Source organism: Gasterosteus aculeatus, chromosome Y (assembly GCF_964276395.1).
Source record: "Gasterosteus aculeatus chromosome Y, fGasAcu3.hap1.1, whole genome shotgun sequence".
NCBI classification, from domain to species: domain Eukaryota; kingdom Metazoa; phylum Chordata; class Actinopteri; order Perciformes; family Gasterosteidae; genus Gasterosteus; species Gasterosteus aculeatus.
Window position 1 is genome coordinate 8,290,026 of NC_135709.1, and position 23,874 is coordinate 8,313,899.

Here is a 23,874-nt window from a genome sequence, read left to right on the forward strand (position 1 = left end):
AAAATCAAATGTATTTAATAAAGGAGATGGCGTTGCGGTAAAAAGAACATCTCAGCTGAGGAGCCGCTGGTCTCAGCGACCAACAGGCCCCAGGTCAGTCCTTTGACCATCCCTAGTGCCCGTCTGTCGCCTCCACCAGTGAACTCGAGAACAATCGTTGCTACAGGTATTTATACCAATGCTTAAAGGTGTGAAAGTCAGTGTCCACACCTCTGGGAGTGGTCTTCTGGTGAGTTCAATGTAGCTCGGATTTCGGATGATCCTTAGTCAATATCAGTTGTTGTTCAAGTATTAAATGCATGCATTCCAGTTGATTACATTACATCAAATACAATCATAACTGCATCAATATTAGTCTATTACAGTTGCAGATTTACAGTGGTTTTACAATATTGTCATTACTTTATGGATTACACAGTTTCAGAATCATGGCTGTATTCTGGTGTACACTATATGCATTTTTATTAATTTTATGAACCGGATCTTCAATTTGTTTCTAATATCCTACAGTGGCCAGAGGTTTCTCTTTGGGGCTGACCTGGATGAAATCATAGAGCTCTTCATCCAGTGCCTGCAGGGAACAAAGCACCAGTTAGATCTTTATTCTCAATTGTCCTTACTTGGAGAAAGAGACTGAGGGTTTTTTATCTCACCTCAAAACACAAAGATGCCAGGTACTCTCCAAACGGCTGAATGGGGCTCGACTTGTAGTACTCTATGAGATCAGCGACTGAGTCGTGTCCCTCGGTGTCTCCACACATTACAAACTGCCCCGATTCACTTTGGTTTATCACAAAATGCCTACACCGATCCTGCCCCCTGCAACAGAAAATTTGAATCGATTGATTAAAAAAACACATCTAAAAATGGACAAAAAGTTCGATTTAAATAACAGAAATAAGATCTGTGGTTAAGTAAAAAAAAAATTACGAGGTTTCGTCCTGTGCTCTCAATTACCAACAGCTATATTTTACATATCATTATATTTAAAGTCTAAGCAAGGATTGTTATAAATAAAAATAAATGTAGAGAGCAAATGTTTTGGTTCAGGTTCATTTCAAAATACGTTTTCTGAAGAACAGTTGTTGTTCAGATCAAACCACTACTCACTTATAAGACAGTATGTATCCCATAGCCTTGTCACTGAGACGAATCAGGAAACAGCCCAGCTCCTTTTCCCGGAGTATTTCTTCAGCCTCCCTGAAAATATTACAACTTTACACTGCATGAAAAGTGGGATTTTCGGCAGTATGCGGCACTGTAAATTGTCATGGAATTTCAGGTTTACGGCAATTTGCGGGCAACGCCGAAAACTGCTGGAAATTGTCAGAAATTGATGTGGGCCTCCCTTGGCAGTTGTCCCCCCATGTCCCCCCCCCTCCTAATTCTAGGGGAGGCTTTGACATGTAAATGACAATGCTGTGAGCTATACAAACGCAAATCAGGATCGCAGAGGGAGTTTTAGCCCAGGTGACATTTTTTTAAAAGGTAAGAAAATCTCTGGTACAAATAGATCAGGCTCAGTAGCCTAATTATAGACTCTTACATTTTAGCTTGAATTGATTTATTTAATTCAAATATGCTATATTACTGTGTACGCCATTAGCAATGGCAAATGTTATGTAAAAAAGATACACAAAATAACTTCTTTAAAAGATGAGTTTTAATCAAGGTAAAATGAGCATTCCATGCAGACAACATTTGAATCAGCATGAGGGGTCTGCAGAGATCAGTCTCCTAGAGCTCAACTACAGTGCATAGTGGCAGGACTACAGTGACCTTTTCTTTGGTCTTACTTAAATGCACAGAGGATGTATTAACCACACATCTTCTAGCAATGCGCTCAACTGGCAGAAATGATGCTGTATGATGTGTCTGTTCCCTGCAAGCCCCAAACTTCTATTGGCTTTCCGTAAAAATGTCTGTCCGGGTGGAGATGAAGCCAGGAAACTTGTGCAAGAACATGTTTAAATGCCGTACCCTTTGACACAACATTAACAACTATAAACTGCTTTATAATGGCTGGTCGTAGTTCTGCTAGAGGGTCAAGGACGGGTCCTCAAAACTGTTAGTGTTTCCACACCACTTAGCATAAACATATGCTGACCTTTATGCTCTGCATCTATCGATTGAGTAAGTTACATTCATATATGTTACCCGTTTACATGTCATGGCAAAACATTCAACCTCAGTGACACAAGGGTACATCTGATGATACATTGTCAACATTGCATGTCTGTCAGTCTCATCCAAGATTGTCTGGTGGAATGGAGAAAGAGGCACCACTGTACAGTTTTCTAGGGAAAGTCGTTCTGCTGACACCAAAACACTGCTTTACATAAAGCATATCAGCTGTTTCAAAGTCCCAACCATTTGTCTTCCTAAAATGCTGGTCCTTCCGTATAACAATAACCTCGTATGTGATTGGAGGACCCTTAGACTCCTCGTCCAATCACGTGTGAGGTCATAGGCATGACTCAGACAGCAGTACTTGCAAGACGAGCATACAAACAGACACGTGTGTGTTACTATATTCAGAAGAACTGTATCTCCAGTTCCTTTGTTTGGTTTTTGCTGCTTCGTGAATAATGGCGGGACGACGTCTCACGTTCAACTCGCCTTCAACTCCTCTCCGCGGTCACCAACTTTCGGCCAGTCCGCAGACAGACGAGAAGAAGCTGCTGAATGATCTCAGTGGATCGTCTCGTCAACTCCAACAACAAACTGCCGATATCAACGAGCGGTTCGCTCCACTGGAGCGTTCGGGACTCTGCGGGTTTCTGTCCATGGAGGAGAGGAACTGACTCAAAGAAGAGGAGACGGGAGCACAATCCCAAGATAGCGGTAAGAATACGTTCGATGACTGCAAGCTAAGCTAAAAGTAGCGTAGCCTCAAACGAAAGCTAAGAGTAGCCTAGTAGCCTTACAAGTGAGCAGAAACAGCTTTATTAAAGTGTGTTTTCTTTGCCGTGTCGTTTACAGGAAGCGGTGCGCCGTCTTCACAACTCCGAGACGAACTACAGGCGCTACGAACCGGAGCAAGGGTAACATTTACAGAATATGCTTTCATTCTGCGCTATAAGGAAATATATACGTATGTATACCGATCATAACTGTACATTTTGTTTTCACAGACTAATCTCGCCTCATAATGAGGCGGTGACCTCGTATTTGCTCCGGGAAAAGTCCAGATTTAGACGACGTCATTGTGTGTAAGTGAAACTGTTTCTCCTTTTCTTGTTAAATGTTACTGTGACTTGCGTTTGATTTTTTTTATTCATACCACACTCATTTAATTGTTTTCCAGCTCCCTGTTAGACGTATTGTGAGACGGGACGCAGGAGCTTCAGGTTTTCCAGCCGGAACACTCATTGCGGGCGGAAGCTGCGAAGGATTCAGCGCGGAGTCGAGCGAGAAGAAAGACGGTCAGAGTTTATTTGCTGACTTGTTTCAGGTGCATTGATAGATGTGTTGTGTCCGTACGCATCGCACAGTACTGATTCATTGTTGTTTTTACAGCTGCTGGAATCGAGACAAAGTGTGCTGGCTGATGACGAGGTGGAACTCCGCCACCGTGGAGCTCACGTCGGACGGAGGAGACGGCGTTGTTGGCGTTGTTGGCGGGGTCTCGGGTGGATTGTACGGTCGCCACACGCACACGAGCCGCCTGCACAACAGACCTGCCTCGGAAAACACGGCGCCAGTGACGGTCAACAACCCCGAGGAGGCAAACGGACAGTTTACTGAGCTGTAGTTTTTAAACCGCCGTTACCCAAGTGTGGGCAGATCCTCACTTTGTATGTAGTTGTTGCTTGTGTGTTGTTAATAAAGCTCTTTCTTTGCATAAACATGTGGCAAATGTTCATTTTCTCTATAAATTCATTGATGTCCTGGTTGGTATCCTAATAATAGTGTAGTAGCCTACATAGGATAACCATGAAATGAATATACAGCATAATATGAATATATAAATATATTTAAATAAAATGAGGCGGGTGACCAATAGCGACAGATCTGCCAACCAATCACGAGTGATTGAAAGTTGTGGTTTCATCCAATCATGAACAAGGAAACTCAAGCCTGGTCTGCCCACGTGTGGTTTTGCTGCCAATCACAAGTGATTTTATTTGTTCGTAAGTTGTGGTTTCATCCAATAAGGAGTAAGGATATTCAAGCCCGCTCGGCTCGGCCACCCGCGTTTTCGCTGCATTCAGATGCTAATTCTGGCCATTCGCACCTCCGCCAGCTCTTCCCCTACGTCATGGTTCGTTTCCGACAATTTGTGGCACAGACAAACGCGACGTGCGCGGGTTGCAAATTGTCGGAAATTGTCGGAAATTAGGGAGATTTCCGGGCGTTTACGGGGACGAAAATCTCACTTTTCATGCAGTGTTAAAAACTCAGACTGAAACGAGTTTCCAAAAAGCCCAACTTGACTTGAGTTTACAGGAACAGCAAAGCGGATCACGTAATTCCCCTTAGAAATTTAATTTCATCACAAGAAAATCCATTTGGTTTCAGGTCTTTTTCACAAACCTGTCATCTACCTAAACACGGGTTGTGTAGGTGTTTACTGTATGTCTGCCATAGGATAGGTCTGCTGTACTAAAATATCAATGCACCTGATGTATACTGTGACTGTGCGATGATATAGCTCAAGTACAACGCATATTCTATTATTTTCTTCACAAGCAAAATAAGAAAGCATTTTTACTACTCTGTCATGGAGTTTTTTAGTCGTTATATATCAGGAAATAATTCTGTTATTTATTATTTCCAATGGAAGAATAACACTTTTGAGAATTGAATTCCACACAAAGTATATTATTGAGCAATTAAGTTGATTTCTAACTAACTCTAAAAGGATGGAAACACACCCCTAGCACACTTGACATCAATTTTGGCCATTTGATGAAATGCTTCCTCGATGAATACTTACTTTCTTGTAATGAAGCCCAGGAACCACGTGGGTAAGAAGCCGTTGTGGACAATGAGCGGCATTTTCAAAAATATTAAGAATTCACGATATCAAAAGTCTGTTCTCCCTCTACATACGAAAGAGGCTGTTTTCCCTTTTCATCCAGACAGACCTCTGTGTACACCCACCTACTCTGATGTAATGTCACATCGATGTTGTGTGCAAGTGAGTGCATTGGTTTTGCAACAGGAGATGTTTTACCCACAGGCTGTTTGATCACTGAAGTAATGGGGGATCAGTTGCGTCAGCAGTGAATCTTCTGTTGTTCTTTTTACCTCACTTTGCAATGAATTCGAATCACTGCTCATGAGACAGCAGCAAATGTGTGAACAAACGGAAACGTTTGGGAAGGTTTCCAAGGTGCAGAAACAAAACTTTAACAAGATGAGATAATTCCCAGCCTTGAGTTTAAGGTTGACGTAAAAACAATTGCAATTGCACAGTTGTTGTGAATCATCTTTGTCTCGGGTTCTGCTCTGTGGTGAGCAATAACAAATAACCAGAGGACAGAGTCGGTCTCATACTGAGACGGACGGACATGCTATTTCAACATTTCTAAAAATACAATGTTGCTCAAACGTTCATGTCAGAAGGCCCACGGCTACTCTTCCCCAAAGACAGCTGAGCAAACCTGTCTCTAAAGGTTTGATCAGTGTGATACTGAATGACTACGTCGACTAAGTCAACTTTTTCTCAGATTTTTCTATAATGTATTTAAAAGCCTATGTCTCATCTACCCAGACACAGCTTACACAATAATTCAATCGTTGTGTTCCGAGTATGACTTATTGCTCCATGACCATGCCCCAGAATTTCAACATCATCTCGACAGTACGGTCTGACAGTTTTACATGTCGTTGTGCGTCATCATGCTCTCCTCTGGGGGTGTCGAGAGGTTGAGGGTCAAATGTTATCATTGTTTCTGCGCTTGCAAAGATCCAACATAACAGGCTTATTGTCATAATATATATATATATATATATATATACATATACATAGACTAGTAATACTCAAGTGAACAACTTAAACATGTTTTCTACCTGCAGAAGATGTTGGGTAGACGGATAAACTGAAAATGAGGCAGAGGTATCAGACAGTTAACAGAAAAAGGGCTCTTAAGATCTTTGTTCTGTCTTCTGGTGATGAACCTCTGAGGCGGAAGTTGATCTTCTAAAGGTCACAAGTGAGTTGAGGTTTGTAAAATGTCATTCCACCAAAACTTTAGCAAGTCACATTTAACCCCGAGGGTTGAACGAGCATCACCACAAATAACCAAGTAAGCCAAAGTTCAACTTAACCTCCATAATAAAAACACAAGTTACACTACTAGGTTGTTGTTGTAACCATGGATCATGTCTGCCTGGTTAGGTGTCTTGCTCAGGGACAATTCGACATGGGACATGGGGCAGCCAGGACTAGAACCACCAACCTTGTGGTTCCCAGCGCACCCTCTCTACCCCTACGCCACGACGACCCCATCAACATCCCAATTTATGCATTGGTGATAAAACTGCTGTGAACTAGATTGATTTATTGATCAATATACTGTAGCTTCTTTAAAAGAGTGGAAAGATTAATTATTAACTGCACTTTACATACTGTTATAAGACCTGCAGGTGCTGTTCTTGTATTTCAGCGAGTCCCCTTTTCTTCTCCTACTTCATCATTTGGATGCAAATGTCAAAGTTTTGGCATGTTTTTTGTTTTCACCTTTATTGAAAGTGTAGGCAAATAGACATGGGGAAAGAAGGAAGGTCAAAATCTATCCAGGACCTTCAGAGTATGCATCTCAACTATTACGGCGGTATACTTTTCACCTGTGGTTGTAAAGTTACATTGCTTGCTTGCTATTCAATTATTTTGTATTGTGGTTCCATGGCACAGGCATACTAATGTTGTTGTTCTTCATCAATTATCACTTACTAAAAGCTGTGGAGAGACCTTGGTTTAAATTGCATTATGCCAGCAAAGAAATACCGCTTGGCAGTGCAGTGCAAGTATTGCTCTAAAGCAGTGGTCCCCAACCTTTTTTACCTCACGAACCGTTTCCATGTCAGACAATATTTCGCGGACCGGTCGAGAAGGTCCGGCGGAATAACGGGAGGGGTAGTAGTTGTTGCGGGCGGAACGACCGACGGGGGGGTGTAGCAGTCGCGCGCTCTGTGTTCGCTGGTGGGCGAAACTGTAACTGTAACAGTAACAGTAATCAGAACCATATACATTTATGAACTTATGACACGCTACATTACCCCCCCCCCCCTTCTTAAGTCCTCGTCCCCGAGGACAAAGTCTTTAGGCCTCAGTGGCGTCCGCCGCTTCCTCATCGGTCGGCCCACAGGCGTCGTCTTTTCCCGTTGCCCCCCTGTGTGTCCCAGGTCAGGTGGCTCCAAAGCTGCAGGTGGCAAACTGTGTGCACTTGCGGTGTCCCCCGGGCTACCTGCAACGACTTCCCAGTTAGGTGATGCCACGACAGGCATCCAAGGCGTTTCCTCCTCTCCACTAGCTGTCTGAAGGGAGGCGATGCCCCGGTATGGTGCCAGCCTGTCCCGGTGTAACGCCACCCGGCGCCCCCTGCCAGGCATCTGCACCCGGTAGACGACCTCTCCCAGCCGCTCCAGGACCAGACACGGTCCCACCCAGTGGCTATCCAGCTTAGGGCACCTGCCTTTTTTCCGTTTAGGAGTGTAGGTCCACACCAGCTCCCCACTGTTGCTGTCGGCCCTTGGCCCGGACGTCATAATTATTTTTTTGTCGCACGCCCGCACTATGCATTTGCCTGCGCTGATGGTCGGCAGTCAGGATAGATAGCTGTTCGCCCAGAGTCCGGTTAAATCTTTCCACTAATCCATCACTCTGGGGGTGGAGTGGTGTTGTACGGGTCTTTGTGACGCCCAGACGTGTACACATCGTGGCAAAAATTTTAGATTCAAAATTTCTCCCCTGATCCCTATGGATTGACTCTGGCACCCCCAGCCTACTGATTATCCCCTCCACTAGGGCATTAACAATGGTCTCGGCCTCCTGGTCCTTAATGGCGTAGGCCTCAGGCCATTTGGTGAAATAATCCAGAGTAGCGAGTATGTAGCGATTACCTCTGTCTGTGAGTGGGAGAGGCCCCAGAACATCTACCCCCAGCCGCTGCATGGGTTCCCCCACTGGAAACTGCTGCAGCTGAGCCCTGGACTGGCCCTGTGGTCCTTTGCGAGCAGTGCAGAAATCACAGCACAGACAAAAGTCCTCAACGTCTCTCCTCAGCCGCCGCCAATAGAAAGCTTGACGGACCCGCCGGAGTGTAACCAAAGTGACCGGAGCCTGCAGAGCCATGCATGGCTTTGAGAACAGCCCCCTGCATTCCTCTGGGTACCACCGTCTGCCACTTTTTCTCTCCCGACGCTGGTTCTAACCATGGTCGCTGAAGGACCCCATCAACCAGCTACAAAGAATTAAGTTCATCCCACAGCCCTTTTGTCTATGGGGAGAGAGCGGCCGCTCTTCCCAGGGCCGCTGCCACGCCTCCACCCACAGCATCACTGGCTGCACGTCCGGGTCTTGTTGCTGTCCAGCGGCCCAGATAGCATTGTCCACCACCAGCAGCTCTCTAAAAGCCATGACAGTCTCTTCACACTCCTCTCTGTCCCGCTTGTTTGGCCCCAGAACCAGCTGCCGTTTTCTGGCCTCTCTGCAGTCACAATACCGGCAGCCGTCTTTACCGCAGGGTCGACGGGAAAGTGCGTCAGCGTTGTGTGACGCAATACCGCCGCTCAGCTTTATTCAGGGCTTTGCTGTAGTAGGCCACAATCCTCTCTCCTTCCGGCCATGCCTGTGATAGGACTGCCTCCACTCCATTGCCGCTAGCATCTGTGTCCACAACAAAAGGCACTTCGGTGTCAGGGGCTGCCAGGATGGGTGCGCTTGACAGAGCCTCTTGGAGGGTGTTGAATGCGATTTTACAGTCCTCTGCCCACACAAAGGGCTGGTCCTTCTGCAGTATCCTGTACAGGGTTTAGCAATGCCTGAAAATCCCCTGACAAATTTCCTGTAATAGGAAGCTAAACCTAAAAAACCTTTTAGTCCCCTCTGGTCTGTCGGGGTGGGCCACTCACGTATGGCATGCACCTTCTCCTCCACTGTGCCGATACCCTCGCTGCCTATTCGGTGCCCCAGGAAGGTCAGCTCCCTGCACAGCAGCCTGCATTTGTCCGGGTGTAACTTCAGTCCAGGCCCCTTGATCCTTTCAATAACTCTGCGCAGTGCTGCCATAACCGAATCAAATGAGCTGCCATCAGGATCAGGAACAGGATCAGGAAACATTTATTAGCCAAAATATGTCAAACATACAAGGAATTTGTCTTGGCGGTTAGTGCGCGACAGTAGACAGACAAGACAACAATGCACAAGTAATAAAATAAAGTGGAATGAAATGCTATTGCAATGGATTAGTAGAATAATGCTAAGGCTATGGGTTAGTATAAAACAAGGGAATAAAGTTAAAAAAATGTAAATATTAAAAAGTTAAAAAGAAAAATATTAAGCATAAAGTGCACTAACGAACAAGTAACAGACAAGAGACAAAGTGACAAGTGAAGAATTGCAGTTAAAGTGGCATGTGCAGTATGAGGGGGAGTGACCGGTGGAGTGTTATAGTCAGGCAGTGGGGGACCGGGCTCTGTTGATGAGCCCGACTGCCGACGGGAAGAAACTGTTCGTGTGGCGGGAGGTCTTAGTCCTGATGGACCTCAGCCTCCTGCCAGATGGAAGGGGCACAAACAGTTTTTGTCCGGGGTGGGAGGGGTCGGCCACGATCTTTTTAGCTCGCTTCAGAGACCTGGAAGCGAACAAGTCCTGCAGGGACGGCAGATTGCAGCCGATCACCCTTTCTGCAGAGCGGATGACCCGCTGAAGCCTGCCCTTGTCCTTGGCTGTGGCTGCAGGGTACCAGACGGTGATGGAGGAGCAGAGGATGGACTCGATGATGGCCGTGTAGAAGTGGACCATCATCGTCTTTGGCAGGTTGAGTTTCTTCAGCTGCCTCAGGAAGAACAACCTCTGCTGAGCCTTCTTGGTGATGGAGCTGATGTTCAGCTCCCACTTGAGGTCCTGGGTGATGATGGAGCCCAGGAGACGGAAGGAATCCACAATAGTGACGGGGGAGTCACACAGGGTGATGGGGAGGGTGGGGCTCTGTTCCGCCGGAAATCCACAACCATCTCCACTGTCTTTAGAGCGTTAAGCTCCAGGTTGTTCTGGCTGCACCACGACACCAGATGGTCAAACTCCTACCTGTAGGCGGACTCGTCCCCACCAGAGATTAGTCCAATGAGCCAGAATGTCATCTAAATACACCATGCACTCCGTGTGTGGAACCCCAGCTAACACCCTCTCCATTAAGCGTTCGAATGTGGCAGGCGCATTACATAGTCCAAAACAGAGCACCTTAAACTGCCACAGCCCCTTTCCTGTGCAGAATGCGGTCTTGGGCCGGGCCTCTTCGGGCAGGGTGACCTGCCAATAGCCGCTCCTCAAGTCCAAGGACGAGAACCAGGATGAGCCAGCTACTAGGTCCAGACAGTCATCCATGCGGGGAAGCGGGTAGGAGTCCTTCTTGGTGATGTCATTAAGCCTCCTATAATCCATGCAGAAGCGCCACTCACCTCCTTTCTTCGGCACCATCACGACTGGTGATGCCCAGGGGCTCTCAGAGGGCTCTATTATGCCAGCTTGCTGCATTTTCTCCAAAGCCCTCTCCGCTGCGTCTTGTCGGCCCAGGGGGAGGCGACGTGGGCGCTGCCGTATAGGCGCAGCATCACCCATGTCAATTGTGTGCTGTACGAGAGAGGTCTGTCCCAGCTCCTCCTCGTCACATGAAAAGCAGTCGCGGAACTTTATCAGCAGCTGCCATAGTCGCTCCTGCTGCTCAGAATCCAAGTCCCCGGCACTTCTTTGCCAGACCTCACGCAGGGCTGTCACCCTTTCTGCTTCACTCTCATGCAGACTCTCACAGCCCTCCACCGCAGACGGGGTCAGCCTGACAGGCGAGTTCAGGCCACAGGTGGCTGGCTCAGGGCCTAGCCGAGGCTCTGACAGGTACGACCTGGCAGCCCTTGTCTGCTTTCCTTCCCCCACACAGCACCCGTGAGGTCCGGCTGTGTGTGTAGCTGCGCGCTGGGGATCCAGCGGTCTCATATGCACCACCTGCCCATCACTAAGTGTGGCTTTCCCCAGGTCTAACTGACAGCCCTGCTCCCGCAAAAAGTCCAAGCCTAAAATACAGGCATCTTGTACTTCCGCTACCCATACAGTGTGTCTCATTTTCCGTCCCCCCACAGTCAATATCAGCTGCCCTCTCCCTTTCATTGGTGCTAGCTCACCAGTTACTGTGCGGAGGGGTTCCCCAGTTCGCCTCTGATGTCCATGCAGCTCTGAGTGCAGCAGCTCCGAACGAAAACATTGTCCAAACCGGCGCCTTAGAGCACTAGCCAGGGCTAAATAATTACCCCTCTCACTCGGGTCTAAAAGCAGCAGGCAAGACAGTGCATCATCTGTCAAACAAAGGGCGAGCTGTAGGGCTTTCTGTTCATCTGACCAGCTGTTTGCACGAGCCAAAAGCTAGAACTGAGCATGAAAAGCCTCCCAGTCCGACTTCCCCGCATATTTCGGCGTTTTCATGCCTACCGGCACTCGCTGTCCCTGGGCACCGCCATCTTTGTTTACGTTTTGTCCATGCACGTTCCCGGGCGGCAATTTTTTGCGCGCCGTGTAGCTAGCTTCAGCGCTAGCCGTCGCCAAAACCAGGACCCCCCGTGGATGTTGGTGGCTGTAACTCACGTATCATCTCCCTTCCTAGACTGTCAACGGAAAAACGTTGTCCTCCCAGCACCTGAACAGGATGAGGATATCCGTACTCGTTGCCCTCCTCCTCCTTCTTGACACAAAAACCTCTGCCAAAAGAACGCTCCATCTCCACCAGAAAAAGTGTCCTCCAAACAGTAGTCCGCCAATGCCCGAGCGGTCGACCACGTTATCAGAATCAGAAGTTTTCTTCTGACACCAGTTGTAACGTTCTGTGTCAATAAAGAGCCAGTTTATTATTACTTGGGTTTATTGTTGACTGCTGTCGGCCACAGCCACGTGTAGCGGTTGTCTCTGTTGCGTTGTGTTTTTAGAATTATCACCCGGACACGGACCACATTGCTCACACTGTTAAACAAAAAAATAAAAGATATGAGCTAGTTGATATAGCATTGGCATTGACCAGGGGACTTTTCTACAGCCAACTTACCAGATACACACCTTGCAGCAGACTAACTTTTTAGCTACAGGGTGTCGCACCCACGTCCGCAGGGACCCACTAGAGGGCACCCACGTGACACCCTGTCATGACTCATGACATGTGGAGTCAAACACCCGTTACACACGCCATCCAAAAACACCCGGTTTTTCCACCAGTAAGGACTCAACTACCCACAACTCCCCGCAATTTCCACTTCCTGTGTTCCCCAAAATCTACACACATTACCCCGGAAGGGGCGGTACCCCAACCCTGGCCTAAGTAACAGTAACAGTAATCAGAACCATATGCATTTAGAAACTTAAGACACGCTACAATACTGAGAGAATTCTGCCTTTTATATACTTTAGTTTTGCTGGTTAAAGCTCAGTATTTTTACTTATTTTGGCGGAATTTTATTTGCAGTTGAGTACTTTTCTACCAAATCTAAGATACAGGAGTTCATCCGGCCACGTTCACTATGACAATTTGAGTTTTGTGTATTTCATATAAGGGTTTTAATATTTTATTATGACCAATCAACAGCAACAAAACCAACAACAACAGGAAGTATTGTTTGTGTAAACCAGCAATTCCCAAAGTGTGGGCCGCGGCTGCGAAGGTACTGCAGGTGGGCCGCGAGAGGTCATTTACAATAAATAAGTAACGTTTTTTAATTTTCAATTTTTAAAAGTTTGAAATTAATATAACATTATTTTTGATGTGGCACAATAGTTATGTGAAACATTAATTGATGAAGCACATACAATTTAAACGGACAGATTAATAAAACAATAAGGCTCTTGCTCGAAACGGCTGCTCTTGTCCGCCTGTCGTTGTTCAACAAATGGAGCGCCCTCTTGTAGTATTAAAGTAAATATACCGCATTTTCCGCACTCCAAGACGCACTTAAAAGGCTTTAATTTTTTCAAAAAACGACAGTGCCTTATAATCCGGAGCGCCTTATATATGGATCAATTGGTTAATCGGTTGATCCATACTGGTTGTACACGGCGCTCAAGGCGCTCTGCCAAACATGCCAAAGCTACGACGCGCTGAGCAGGCGCTCAAGCGCGTGAGATATGGAGCTGCTTTCAGGGCGCGTCGGAGAAACAAAGCTGTTGTTCTCGCCGAACACTTCATGAGATTAAAGAGCGAAAGACGGTGCACTTTTATCTACAGTAGCTGAACCATCTTAACGGTGAAAATAAGTTATTCTAAAAGCAGCCGAAGATTTAAGGCGTGGATGGCGAGGGGGCGGCGGGAGCAGACGCACCTCGCGGCATCGACCGGACCCTGAAAGCACCGTCTCCACCTGACTGTCAAAAAGAACAACAGCGAGCGCGTAGAAAACTCCTTCAATCGCGAGCAGAGATTCTCCTCGCGAGCAACGAAGTTCACGTTTCGCAAGCGAGCAAATACCTCGCGGAGACGGACTTTTGCTCGCGGATGTTTGATTTTGGTTAAATTCTTAAGGTCATTTAATCATTATGTTTTGATCAGAGTTGTGATTAAAGGTTGGGCCGCGGCATTCTCGAGTTGGTGTAAACCATTCGCAGCAGCCGGAGTACCTGCGGTCATACATCTGACTCAACACCGCCACCCGGCGGCGGTCCTCACGCGTGCACGCGCCTCGTGCACACGCGTCACGTTAGAACTCAGACTACATCTCCCATGGTGCCCTCTTCCTGGAGGCAGCCGGTCATGCGGGTGGAAACAGCAATGGGCATCCGCTGCGCCGCGCGAGCGCAACACTCGGAGCGAAATATGCACGAAGCGGAGGACGGCGGAGCCGCGAGCCCCAGCGCGGCCGCGCGCATCGTGGCCGCCAAGTCCGTGGATGTGGCGGCGGCGGCGGAGGTCGAGGGTGCGAAGAAGCGGGCCTCCAAGCTGTGCGGGTACTTGAACAAACTGTCCGGCAAGGGGCCTCTCAGGGGCTACAAGCCCGGATGGTTCGTGTACGATCCCAGGAAATGTTACTTGTATTACTTCAAGACTCCCCAAGACGCCTTGCCGCTCGGCCACATCGAAATAGGCGACGCGTGCTTCAGTTACGACGTGGAGGGGGAGGAGGGTCAGTTCGAGATCCGCACCACCGGGAAGGAGTTTCTCATGAAGGTAGGAACTTTTTTTTCCTGCATGTGTCACTTCCTTTGTCAGTGCGCACAAAATCGCGAGACACACCCGTCCGAACTTCAGGCGTCCACTTCAGTGACCGTTACGCGCACGCGGTTGGCCTTTGGAAACTTTCAAGAAAAGTTGCGCGGAAACCCCAATCAATTGGGCTGCACGTGTTTACCAGATAAGAACCTAATTACCACATTAGTCAACTGAATGACACACACACGCGCGCAGAGTCAAGGTCAAGGGTCAGTGTTTCATCCTCATGACCTCATCTGCCTGTCCCCTCATGTGACGGTGTCTTCCCTGCTGTCACGTGACGCGGGCTGGTTTCAGTGCCAGCAGGCAGGTGTCCCAGCTGCTCAAAGGCTAGAGCCTTCTCTCACCCAGCAGATGGTAAGAATGGTTAACGGCAAACAGCTTGCACGGCCCGTGGCTGGAACTGAGACCGAAACCAGCGCCTGTGCTCGTCCACGTGACTGATCCTGTTTCGCATGCTTTCTTCATTTTCCACCGTCCTCTCCGAGGCGTCATTCTAGAAGTGATGAAGTTTGAGTTGCCTCTTAACGTGATCTTGATTGTGTTACTTGTACATGAAGGTAAGTGTACGTTTGTCTGTGTGTGTGTGTGTGTGTGTGTGTGTGTGTGTCTGCAGGCCCCCACCAGGCAGGTGATGCATTTCTGGCTCCAGCAGTTGCAGCAGAAACGTTGGGAGTACAGCAACACGCAAGGCTCTAGCTGGAGCTCGCTGACCCTGGCCTCCCCCCCCACGGGCCTCGTGGGCAAAGACAATTGTAAGCAGGTACACACACACACACACACTCAAAAATGAAATGCGGGGATGCACGTTTTCACTGCTCAAGTCTCATCACATCCAGGCACCAGCTAAAAGTAAAGCGCTGTGGCTGCTCCGTTTAATATTTACACAAGTGCCACAGACAGAGGTTGAGTTGGTTCCCGAGTTGCCGCAAAGCGAGAATCAAGGAGTGTTTTTTGTTAAGTATCAATTAAAAGAGGAATCAACAAACTGGACCGGATGAGAGTTCACATCTCTCTTTATCTGGGGTATGTTTTATTTGAACACATTTGGAAGAAAAGAAATTGCTCGCTGCTTTCAAGTTACTCCCATTTTTCTAAATAAAAAAAAAATGCAGCTCAACCGGATTTACAATATAAACAATAGAATACACTTATACCATGTCATAGAGAATTTACATTATGATCTCCGACAAGAGTTTATTTGATATTTGATTATTATTTTGCTGGTCTTCCATGCTGCTCTGTCTTGGTGTACATGTGTCTTTAAAACAGCACACCTACCACACCTACTCTTTAACTGGAATTAAAGAGAAGTATAAAGGTTTAGGTACTGCAAAGTGAAACGAACCATTCTGTGACACGTGAAACTGTTAATAAAAGCTGGCACAGATTTGGGTTGGATGGAGGAAGACAGGGTTTGTTTTTCTTTGTCAAAGATTGACTCTATGCAAACGGAGGTTGTTCATTGTCAGTTGTGACGACTTATGTGGTTACAACTGACTTCCCTGTTGGGTGTGACTCCCTATCTTTGAAGCCGTATTACCGTTTTTATAAAACGTTCCCACACATTCCAAGTCGATTTCATACCAAATTTGGTCAACGTGCCCGCATGCTACATCGCCGCGCGTAAAACCACAGACAGACACTTTTCTGTAAACATTATTCTGGGTAACTTAAGATATTGCCTAACTTCTCTCTGGCAAACGCTCTCATGATATTCCAATTTCCCAAAGAAACAACAAAAAGAATACCTGCAGCAGTCCTGCAATACAGCCGTGTTTAATCTGAGCAATGCAACGTCATCACTGAGTTGTTTCGAATTGTTCTCTGTGTATGTTTTTATTTCAGATGCACCCGTCTTTCCCAAGCTAAGTGACGGCATGGAGAAGGTCCGTAGCGACTTTGCCATGGAGACGGAGAGCGATGGTGGGGGAATGGTGGGGATCCAGTCAGCCCGGGGGCCTTCTGCTGCGTCCACCAACCCCCTCAACTTCTCCCTCAAAAACTTTGGCACAGAACTCCGGTAAGGCTGAACAAAGGCCTTCACCGTGCAAGTTAGATGACAGTGTACCGACAATTTAAAACGGGAAGTGTTTTTAGTTCTCTCCCAAACCGGCCCCAGAAATATCTCAAAAGCAATATGCCCCGACAGAGATGTTCTCTGGAAAAGGAGAGCGCTCTGCAGCTGTTCTTGAGGTTAACTCAACGAAGAGGAAACTGTTACAGAGTGTACTAGTTGCACTAGTATGCAGCTCTCAACAGTTCCCCTTTAGAACCACACAACACATCCAATGACACAAAACACTGGAACGCTAAAAATTTGAAATGTTTGTGGAATTCGACTTGAATCTGTGATGGAAAAAAAGAGGTGCAGAGAAACCTTGGAGCATTTGAGCTGCCGTGATGCCTGCGCCTTAAAGCATGTGTCCTCGCCAGTTTGCTCTTTGCCTTTTTATGCCGATCCGGCGCCGTATATTTTGAATGCATACAGTTGCATACAGTTCTATGAGGGTATACAGTTGTATGTGATGTTGAAAAAATGCTTCGACTCTCCGTATTCATAAAGCGAGAGTGAATCCGTTTTGGGGCCGCTGTTGACAAATCTATTGATTAATACATGTAATAAGTGTGTCTTTTCCGTCTCATGGACATGAGGTTAATGACGAACCGGTCCAGTGTATACGTGCTGTGCTGCATTCAAGTGCTCACAAACACTCATGTGGTTACGATGATCTCCCTTATAGAAATGTCTGTTGTGGTTCGACAACCTGCCTTCAAGAAGGCCTTCCATTTGTGTAACCTTTGATTTTAATTTACATAGACACTTTATTTGTAAGACATGCTCTCCCATTAATTGTCACCCAGACACGTCCAGCTGTTGTGTGTGTGTGTGTTACCTTTTGCTTTAGCCGCAGCTCTGTTAGCCAACGTGTGTAAAAGACCTCAACAAAGGTCGTTTGCGCTCATCTCTCCATCTACGAAGGAGCAAAGGCCCCCGGGTGTCGCCGCACGTTGCCCTTGATCCCTGAGCATTTGAAAAGCGTTTAACACAGAAGCTCCGCGGCCTCACTCGCCCTATCGTCTGGTTTCTCTTGCGCCAGGAACTCCATGTCTTATCTGCGGCTGGGCAGAGGAGCTGAGAGCAGACGCAGCATGTTTTACGCCAACAGCAGCGCAGAGGAGTGGGAGCTGGTGGACGCACCGACCAAGGACTTCCCTGAACAACAGAAGCATCACACGGACACACACAGGCGTACGTCCAGTCCTTCATCCCTATAATTGCCCCCTGCGGTCGGGCTTCAAAACTCAATCACCTTCACGTTCCCCCGAGGAGCGCTGTCTTAGTGCTCCACTTATTTGCACAGTGAAAAACGGACAAACGATGGGTCTGTTGACGGTTTGACCGCGTCGTTATCTCTTTTATCTCTCAGATTCCTTTGGGTCGGCGTTCCATTTTGACTTTGCGCGCAACGCATCGCGGCCGAAGAAGCCGTTGCTGCGCGACATGATGGCCTCCGGGAGGTTTGGGCGCAGCACCGAGACGCGCAGCGCCGAGAGCCCCCCAGTGGAATGCAACGGCAGCAGACCTTTGGACGCAGCGTTTCGCCTCCAGAGCCAACAGGAAGAACTTGGCCGCATGCAGCGCGAGCAGGCCGACCTCCGGGGGGAGCTGGCCAGTCAGAAGGTACCGGTGCCTCGCTCTCGTCATGTTAACACGTTTAGTTGCATTTGAAGACGGAATATCATGCACGTGACATTCAGAGGCAGAGTTAGCCACAGAAAGGGTGGGGAAGTGGTTACAATTATTGTAAACTGGCTCGTCACTTTTCTATGAGTGATTGTGGTAATTATGTGACTAGGATAAGAAGTAGGGGTATAGGGGAAAATAATCGATTCTTCGATTTCTCACGATTCTCTCTAGAACGATTCGGTCTCGATTCAGAAAAGTTAATAATCGGAATAAAAAATAAAAAAAAGTCCATCTCGCGCGAGATATTTGCTCGCTCGCGGAGCGTGAACTTTGTTGCTCGCGAGGTTAGTCTTTGCTCGCGCTCGAAGGTGTTTTCTACGCACTCGCTGTTTTTCTTTTTGACAGTAAGGGGGCGGAGCCAGTCACCATGGTATCTACATCTAATTGGTTACAAACCCCGTCTTTGGATTGGCTGGAGTGATGCGTTCACACAACTATAAAAGCCCATTTCCGCACTAAAGAAAGGGGACAGAAAGTCAAAATTATGAGATAAAACGTTGTCAAAACACAAACGTATCGTTTACGTAATCGTAGTGGACCGTAGATGACAACCAGCTACAACCATCATTTACCATCATTAGCGGCACATTAAGAGCAATGCGTCCAGCTCGCAGACCGGTCCGTCAGTCTGAATCTGAATATCTAATAACTTTACCGAACTATGGAGGAGCCTGCGCATATCTTACCTCATTATTTTGATTTTTCAAAAATTCGATCCGTATTGAAAGTTGGCAAGATATTCACAGATTTTGACTTTCTTCCGGTATTTTACAAATATGGACCGGTCTGAGACTAAGAGCAGCTTTTTATTCATTTAAAAGAAAAGTGAATCTGTTTAATATTTTTTTTACATCGGCTACTTTCATATTGTGTTGAAAAGCAAGCTGCATTGGTTCTTGCATTGTTGATAGAAAATCATATAAGTAGGAAGTGATTAGCAACCTCTGAATAGCAAACTCAGATTTGAGAAAATTTAGAAAATCGAGATGCATCGATAATCGTTTTATCAGTTTAGAATCGCTAATCGGTTTAGAATCAAATCGTTGACCTCTGAATCGGAATCGAATCGAATCGTGAGGTGCCAAGAGATTCCCACCCCTAATAAGAAGGCTTTCACATGTCCCTGTAAATGTCAAGGATTGACTTAATGTGTTTATTATCCACATTAGGGTTAACACCATGCTGGTTTTACTTTAATCTTGTAATTCAGCTCAGGCCTGAGGTTGTGGTTGGTGACTTTGGTTTGGTTTAATCTGGATGCTCTCTGGACGGCAAATGATTAGTCATACTTGAGCGAGAAACAAGGAAATAGCAGTTCTCTGAATAACAATTGCAGCCGCGTTGTTCCTTCCCAATACTCTCTGTTCTTGTTTTAGCGCTTTGAGATCAGCCGGTTGATCCCAATGGCGGCCAGATAAATGTATAATAAATTAGTTTAAGCTGCCAGCCCAAACCGCTACAGCAGCGATTCCCAAAGTGTGGCCGAACATACAGGAGGTTTAGCGTCCTCATAGACTACCTCGTGGCATCATAACTGTTAAACAAAAAAATAAAAGATATGAGCTAGTTGATATAGCATTGGCATTGACAAGGGGACTTTTCTACAGCCAACTTACCGGATACACACCTTGCAGCAGACTAACTTTTTAGCTACAGGATGTCGCACCCACGTCCGCAGGGACCCACTAGAGGGCACCCACGTGACACCCTGTCATGACTCTTATCAATGGCAAGTGGAGTCAAACACCTGGAAAACACCCGGTTTTTCCACCAGTAAGGACTCAACTACCCACAACTCCCCGCAATTCCCACTTCCTGTGTTCCCCAAAATCTACACACATTACCCCGGAAGGGGCGGTACCCCAACCCTGGCCTAAGTAACAGTAACAGTAATCAGAACCATATGCATTTAGAAACTTAAGACACGCTACAATACTGAGAGAATTCTGCCTTTTATATACTTTAGTTTTGCTGGTTAAAGTTCAGTACTTTTACTTATTTTGAATGGCGGAATTTTATTTGCAGTTGAGTACTTTTCTACCAAATCTAAGATACAGGAGTTCATCCGGCCACGTTCACTATGACAATTTGAGTTTTGTGTATTTCATATAAGGGTTTTAATATTTTATTATGACCAATCAACCGCAACAAAAACCACAACAACAGGAAGTATTGTTTGTGTAAACCATTGATTCCCAAAGTGTGGGCCGCGGCCGCGAAGGTACTGCAGGTGGGCCGCGAGAGGTCATTTACAATAAATAAGTAAATAAAGTTTTTTAATTTTCAATTTTTAAAAGTTTGAAATTAATATAAAAATATTTATGATGCGGCACATTAGTTATGTGAAACATTAGTTGATGAAGCACAAATTTAAACGGACAGATTAATAAAACAATAAGGCTCTCGCTCGAAACGGCTGCTCTTGTCCGCCTGTCGTTTGTTCAACAAATGCGGCGCCCTCTTGTAGTATTAAAGTAAATATACCGCATTTTCCGCACTCCAAGGTGCACTTAAAAGGCTTTAATGTTCTCAAAAAACGACAGTGCCTTATAATCCGGAGCGCCTTATATATGGATCAATTGGTTAATCGGTTGATCCATACTGGTTGTACACGGCGCTCAAGGCGCTCTGCCAAACATGACAAAGCTTGTCTACGACGGCGAGATGCTGAGCGGCGCTCAAGCGCGTGAGATATGGAGCTGCTTTCAGGGCGCGTCGGGGAAACAAAGCTGTTGTTCTCGCCGAGCACTTCATGAGATTAAAGAGCGAGAGACGGTGCCCTTTTCTCTACAGTAGCTGAACCATCTTAACGGGGAAAATAAGTTATTCTAAAAGCAGCCGAAGATTTAAGGCGTGGATGGCGAGGGGGCGGCGGGAGCAGACGCACCTCGCGGCATCGACCGGACCCTTAAAGCACCGTCTCCACCTGACTGTCAAAAAGAACAACAGCGAGCGCGTAGAAAACTCCTTCGAGCGCGAGCAGAGATTCTCCTCGCGAGCAACAAAGTTCACGTTTCGCAAGCGAGCAAATACCTCGCGGAGACGGACTTTTGTTCGCGGATGTTTGATTTTGGTTAAATTCTTAAGTTCATTTAATCATTATGTTTTGATCAGAGTTGTGATTAAAGGTTTGGGTGGGCCGCGAAAGATTTTCAGATTTCAAAGTGGGCCGTGGCATTCTTGAGTTTGGGAACCGCTGCACTACAGGAATGAACCCGGTAGCTCTTTAGCAGCGGACTCAGCTGGCTGTAACTGCAAACGTGTTGTTGGAAATAGTTAGCCACAGCCGACATCGTCGACTCAATGGGACAAAAGCTGATATTGTATTGTTACTAGTAATGATTTATCTCCAGGTTGTGTTTGGCCGGGACTGGATTTGTAAGTAATGTTGGAAAGTCACCACATAATCTCACCTGTTTATGGTGTTTAAATACAAAGGCAATTGTTCTTGAAGGAAACAATGTCGTCTGTGCTTAATTTAATCCGCAAACCTCTGTGTGGACACTTTGTTCAACCGAATAGTCACTAGAAGTTTAATTTTCACAGTGCATCTGAATTAGTGTGGCCACTTACAAACACGTAGGAACAAATGTGTGAGCCGGGTCTTTGCGGATTCGATACAATATTTACTTAATGATTAACATTGTGATCTTTTGTTACTGGACTTTATACTCTGTCCTTGCATGTGATACGTTTTCTTGGCTTAGTGAGGTCTGTCCTACATGTTGCTCCACAGATGATGTACAGTGGTGTCAAAAGTAAACACATTTGTCAATCAAGTAGAAGTATATATACTGGAGTTTAAAAAGACTCCGGTAAAAGTTGAAGTATCAACTTAACCTCTTTACTCAAGTAAAAGTAAAAAAGTACAGGCTCTAAAATCTACTTAAAGTATAAAAAAGACATACCCTGGCCTGCAAAAAAACCAGGACATTACTAAGTAGTGTGCTTGAGGAGATAAATAGACTGCGAAGAATATCAGTGTGTGTGAGTAAGAGAGAGAAAGAAAGAAAGAGAGGGAGTGTGAGTGAGAAGTATGCTTGTCCATAATTTCCTTCAAAAACTGGGCAGTAAAACTGGACATAAACTATTACACTACCAACACCATTGGTGTCACAGGAGCATTTTCGGTCTGGGTGTGAGAGTCAGTGTACGTCAGTATTTTGTGTGTTTGTGTAGCACAGAAAGAGTACAATGGCATACCCTAAACAATTACCAGAACCTTCTGTTTAGCCTCAAAAGAAGCTGATTTTCAAAGTTCTTGGAACCAATACGTGCCCCCCCTAGAAGTGCATCAATCAAAGGCCCACAGAGCTTGGAGGAAATGCAGAACTGCTGAAGCTTAACCTTGAGTAGTGTTATTGTAGGAACCAACCACCCCATTTGCACATTTGTCTCTCCCTGAAGAACATCAAGGGCCTTTGCAACTGGTCTCATAGTCTTTGCATATTCTGCTCGGCAAGAGTGAACCTGTTAAAACAAGCTAAAACATTTAATATTTACACCTTCAATTCAATAACAAACCAATTCTAAAATGCTAATAATCTGTGCAGAGGGTTAGTAAATATACTGTTTTATAGCTTTTCAATTCAAAGTGAAAAAGTGAAAAAATATATAGTTCAGCTTTAAAAATGAAAAGGGGCGGGTACATACATGGGTATCTTTAGTGCACTGCAAACAGCTGCAATGGCCCCTTCTCCTTGTTCCCTTGCAATTCTCACAATCCTCTCCACTGCTACGAAGAGTGAGTTCCACCTTGTTGCATTTGGCCTCAAGAGCTGGAGTTTGCAATTCTCTTCAAAGATCTCAGCTGCTGTGGTGGATCTTGCGCTTTTGTTCCAAAGACTCCAGCACTTTGAAAACGTTGAGCGTGAGACCCGCTTGTAGACTGTGCCTCCTCAACATCAACTGTTGACACCAAATTGAGATGGTGGCAAGCGCAACAACGGTGTTTTGGAATCTGATATTCCAGGCAGTCGTCTTCATCCAATATGGCTCCAGCTTCAACAAACTCCACGCTCTCAGTGCTATCCTGGTCTTCTTTATCATTTTTATCATCATCATCATCTACTAGCTTTTAAGAAATTCGAGCCATTATCAGTTGTGGTGCGGGTAATCTTTTCACGGATGTTAAACTCAGTGTGGATATCATTCAGAGCACTGGCAAGGGCAGAACAAGAATGTGACCCTTTAAGCTGTTTGCAGACTAGGGCAGCGCAACATCTTTTCATAGTCTGGGGGTCTATCCAATGTGCTGTGACGCCTATGAATCCACGCCTGTACGCTGTCCAGCAGTCAGTTGTAGTGGCAATGAACTCAAGTTCAGCTAGAGCAGTTTTCAGATTGTTTTTCATTTCCAGGGAAACTCTCTCAACTCGGTTTACAACAGTGTTGCGTGACATCACATTAATATTGGGCTGGAGATGTTGTACAAGATCTATGAAACTCTGTTGCTCAACCACATTAGGTGGGTGCAGGCCTTGTATGATAAAATGAAGGACTTCTTTATCAACACTGGCCTGGGACACTCTTCTGGTCTCCCATAACTTAGCTTGTTTGGGTGGGTGACCTTCATCTGGTGCTTCTGGCTTTCTTTTCAGGGCGTTTGAAGTAAGGGTCTTATATCTCACCAGATGAGTAGGGTGTTTTCTCTGTGAAAATAGGCATATTTAATCATTAGATCATTTAGAAGACACATTATCAAACCGCTATACAGTT

The 23,874-nt window shown here is 46.2% G+C and overlaps 2 protein-coding genes and 1 long non-coding RNA gene across 4 annotated transcripts in view; 2 read left to right on the plus strand and 1 right to left on the minus strand.

The window, feature by feature from the left end:
- Positions 1-23,874, minus strand: part of LOC120812644 (SH2 domain-containing protein 7-like) — a 25,328-nt gene continuing 1,454 nt past the window's right edge. The window contains exons 3-6 of one of the 2 annotated variants that reach the window (XM_078097486.1): positions 22,810-23,807; positions 1,111-1,200; positions 654-819; positions 1-571 (exon numbers count right to left, since the gene is read on the minus strand). In XM_078097486.1, coding sequence (XP_077953612.1) covers positions 497-571; positions 654-819; positions 1,111-1,200; positions 22,810-22,811 — 333 coding nt within the window. In that variant the 5' untranslated portion in view covers positions 22,812-23,807 and the 3' untranslated portion in view covers positions 1-496. Of the gene's footprint in view, positions 572-653; positions 820-1,110; positions 1,201-4,939; positions 5,139-22,809; positions 23,808-23,874 lie in introns of those variants that run through there. The other variant, XM_040168790.2, reaches the window with a different exon arrangement.
- On the plus strand, positions 725-3,848 carry LOC144390978 (uncharacterized). The gene is made up of 5 exons (XR_013454826.1): positions 725-2,844; positions 2,983-3,044; positions 3,135-3,212; positions 3,308-3,425; positions 3,520-3,848. It is a non-coding gene; the product is annotated as an uncharacterized LOC144390978 (long non-coding RNA).
- Positions 13,810-23,874, plus strand: part of LOC120812639 (TBC1 domain family member 2B-like) — a 17,380-nt gene continuing 7,315 nt past the window's right edge. The window contains exons 1-5 of the mRNA XM_040168785.2: positions 13,810-14,363; positions 15,022-15,160; positions 16,254-16,428; positions 17,507-17,658; positions 17,837-18,090. Of these exons, the coding sequence (XP_040024719.1) occupies positions 13,920-14,363; positions 15,022-15,160; positions 16,254-16,428; positions 17,507-17,658; positions 17,837-18,090 (1,164 nt within the window). The 5' untranslated portion in view covers positions 13,810-13,919. The remainder of the gene's footprint in view (positions 14,364-15,021; positions 15,161-16,253; positions 16,429-17,506; positions 17,659-17,836; positions 18,091-23,874) is intronic.